Below are 2,195 nucleotides of genomic sequence, written 5' to 3'. Positions count from 1 at the left end.
CATTGCCTCTATTTTATTTGCGAAGGTAAATTTTACGTACGTACGTACGGAAAAATTACGCGACACTGGAAATCAACCCTAACCCTAATCACGATAGTTAATGCGCTTACTCCTGTACCAGGAAATATTTTGTGCAAACATGTTGACCATAAATAACACAGAGATATCACATTTACCTCCGACTTTTGCAATATTCATTAACGTCCCCGCGTCCCCTGCGTCCCTGTATTTGACGTCCTACGTCCCCGTCCCACACGTCTCCGCGTCCCATACTTGATGTCCCCGAGTCACAAGTCCCTACACACGCGTCCCAATGTTCCCGTCCGGCTCCTGCCCCGTCTCCTTGTCCCCGTCCCAGTTTTATACACAGCCGAGCAACATAGTGACGTCTTGTGGAATCGCGTGACTTCTATAGACCAACTTACTAACATTTGTACTAAAGCGGGCGTCGTCTTAAGGCATAGAAAAGAAATAATTTGCTACCGATTAAACACTGAACGTATCGTTGTCCACAAGTGTCACTGCGTAGAGCGATCATGGCTGTTCAAAGTAACTGGCAAACAACAAGATCCACCGTCAGAGAGAGAACCAAATTTATGTTCAATAATGAACACTTGAGCGATGTGAAGTTCGTTGTTCGAGGAAGCGACGGCGGCGAAAGTGAAACTGATCGATTGATCACTGCTCACAAGTTTGTGCTTTCCATTGGTAGTCCTGTATTTGAAGCCATGTTTTACGGTGAGCTAGCGGAGACTAAAGACACTATTCAACTGCCTGACTGTGATTACGAGAGTTTGTTGGAGTTGTTTCGTTACCTGTACAGCGATGAAGTAAACTTAAACGGAAGTAATGTACTGGGGGTACTCTATTTGGCCAAGAAGTACATTGTTCCTTCCCTTGCTGATAAGTGCAAGGATTATCTGCAAGATAAATTGGATCCTTCGAACGTTTTCACCATCTTGCCAACTGCCCTGAAATATGAAGAGAAGAACCTTGTTGATCGATGTTGGAAGGTAATCGATAGGCAGACTGAACAGGCTTTGAAATCAGATGGATTTCAGACGATTGAGAAGGCCTTACTTGAAGCTTTGGTCCAACGAGAAACGCTGCAGATCAAAGAAGTCGAGCTGTTTAAAGCTTGTGATCGGTGGGCAATTAAGCAATGCAGAAAGCAGGGCTTAGCAACTGATGGTGAACTAAAAAGAAGAGTTCTTGGCGAGGAAATTATTAAAGCAATACGCTATGCAGTGATGAAGCAAGAGGAGTTTGCTGGTGTCGTTCTTGATGCAAAGATTCTTACTCCGGATGAAATCGTCACCTTTTTTAAGTTTTTTAGTTCACAAGAGATCTCTCCACCTTTAGGATTTTCAGAGACTCGAAGACGAGCTGAATTCATTCACCGTTGTGGAAGGTTTAACCTGATGAAAAAATGTTTTTGGGATTGTAACGGCAAGGGGGATGTTATTGAATTTCAAGTGGACAAAGACATAATCTTAAATGGAGTGCGGTTATTTGGCGGTGAGAACAAGTTATACAACTTAGATACATTACAGTTACACCAAGGCAACCCACATTGGGGTAACGGTGTGTATCCATCAGTACTTTTGGTGAAAATGGAAAGTTCAACTCATCCTTCAAAGATATTTGAATGCCAAAATTTTAGTTATCATGGATTTGAAGTTCTGTTTAACTCTACACCGTCCTTGAAGAAGAACACTCCGTACCACATTAGGGTCAAAATTTCTGGTCAGAAATGTGGAATAGGATATAATGGCTTGAAAAGGGTGAGAACAGCTGGTGTGACATTTACATTTTCAACTCCGAACGCGTTTCTCCTAGGAGACAGAGATAGAGTGGAGCAAGGCCAGTTTGCTGAATTCTTGTTTTCTCTTCCCAGCTGAGAGAGTCTCGTATTTCGACCTACCCATACACAAATATACCACATACCGTGTAACAAAGGTACCCCCCACCACCCCATTGTGTTGTATAACCTTGGTCCAAACAAGAGGGCTCTATAACTCTGCATTCCTCTCCAAATGGACACTTTTGCGTTTCCAAGGATGCCTGCTTTTAATAATGGGAGTTTAGACAAGAACACTCAAAGCCTTAATCATCACACTCGCTCTCTTACAACTAGGTAACATATACCCCTTAGTATCTCTAAAAACAATATCATGTATTTTCAAAGGCCAATA

At 42.6% G+C, this 2,195-nt stretch overlaps 1 protein-coding gene across 1 annotated transcript; it reads left to right on the top strand.

Annotated features, from left to right (window-relative positions):
• The first annotated feature begins 405 nt into the window (after positions 1 to 405).
• Positions 406 to 1,901, top strand: LOC140924941 (BTB/POZ domain-containing protein 6-like). The gene has a single exon (XM_073374922.1). The coding sequence runs from the start codon at positions 537 to 539 to the stop codon at positions 1,899 to 1,901; it is 1,365 nt and encodes a 454-aa protein (XP_073231023.1). The 5' UTR covers positions 406 to 536.
• The last annotated feature ends 294 nt before the right edge of the window (positions 1,902 to 2,195 follow it).

This window comes from Porites lutea, chromosome 2 (assembly GCF_958299795.1).
Source record: "Porites lutea chromosome 2, jaPorLute2.1, whole genome shotgun sequence".
NCBI classification, from domain to species: Eukaryota; Metazoa; Cnidaria; class Anthozoa; order Scleractinia; family Poritidae; genus Porites; species Porites lutea.
The sequence above is the reverse complement of the archived record's forward strand: the minus strand, read 5'-3'. Positions and strand labels throughout refer to the sequence as shown.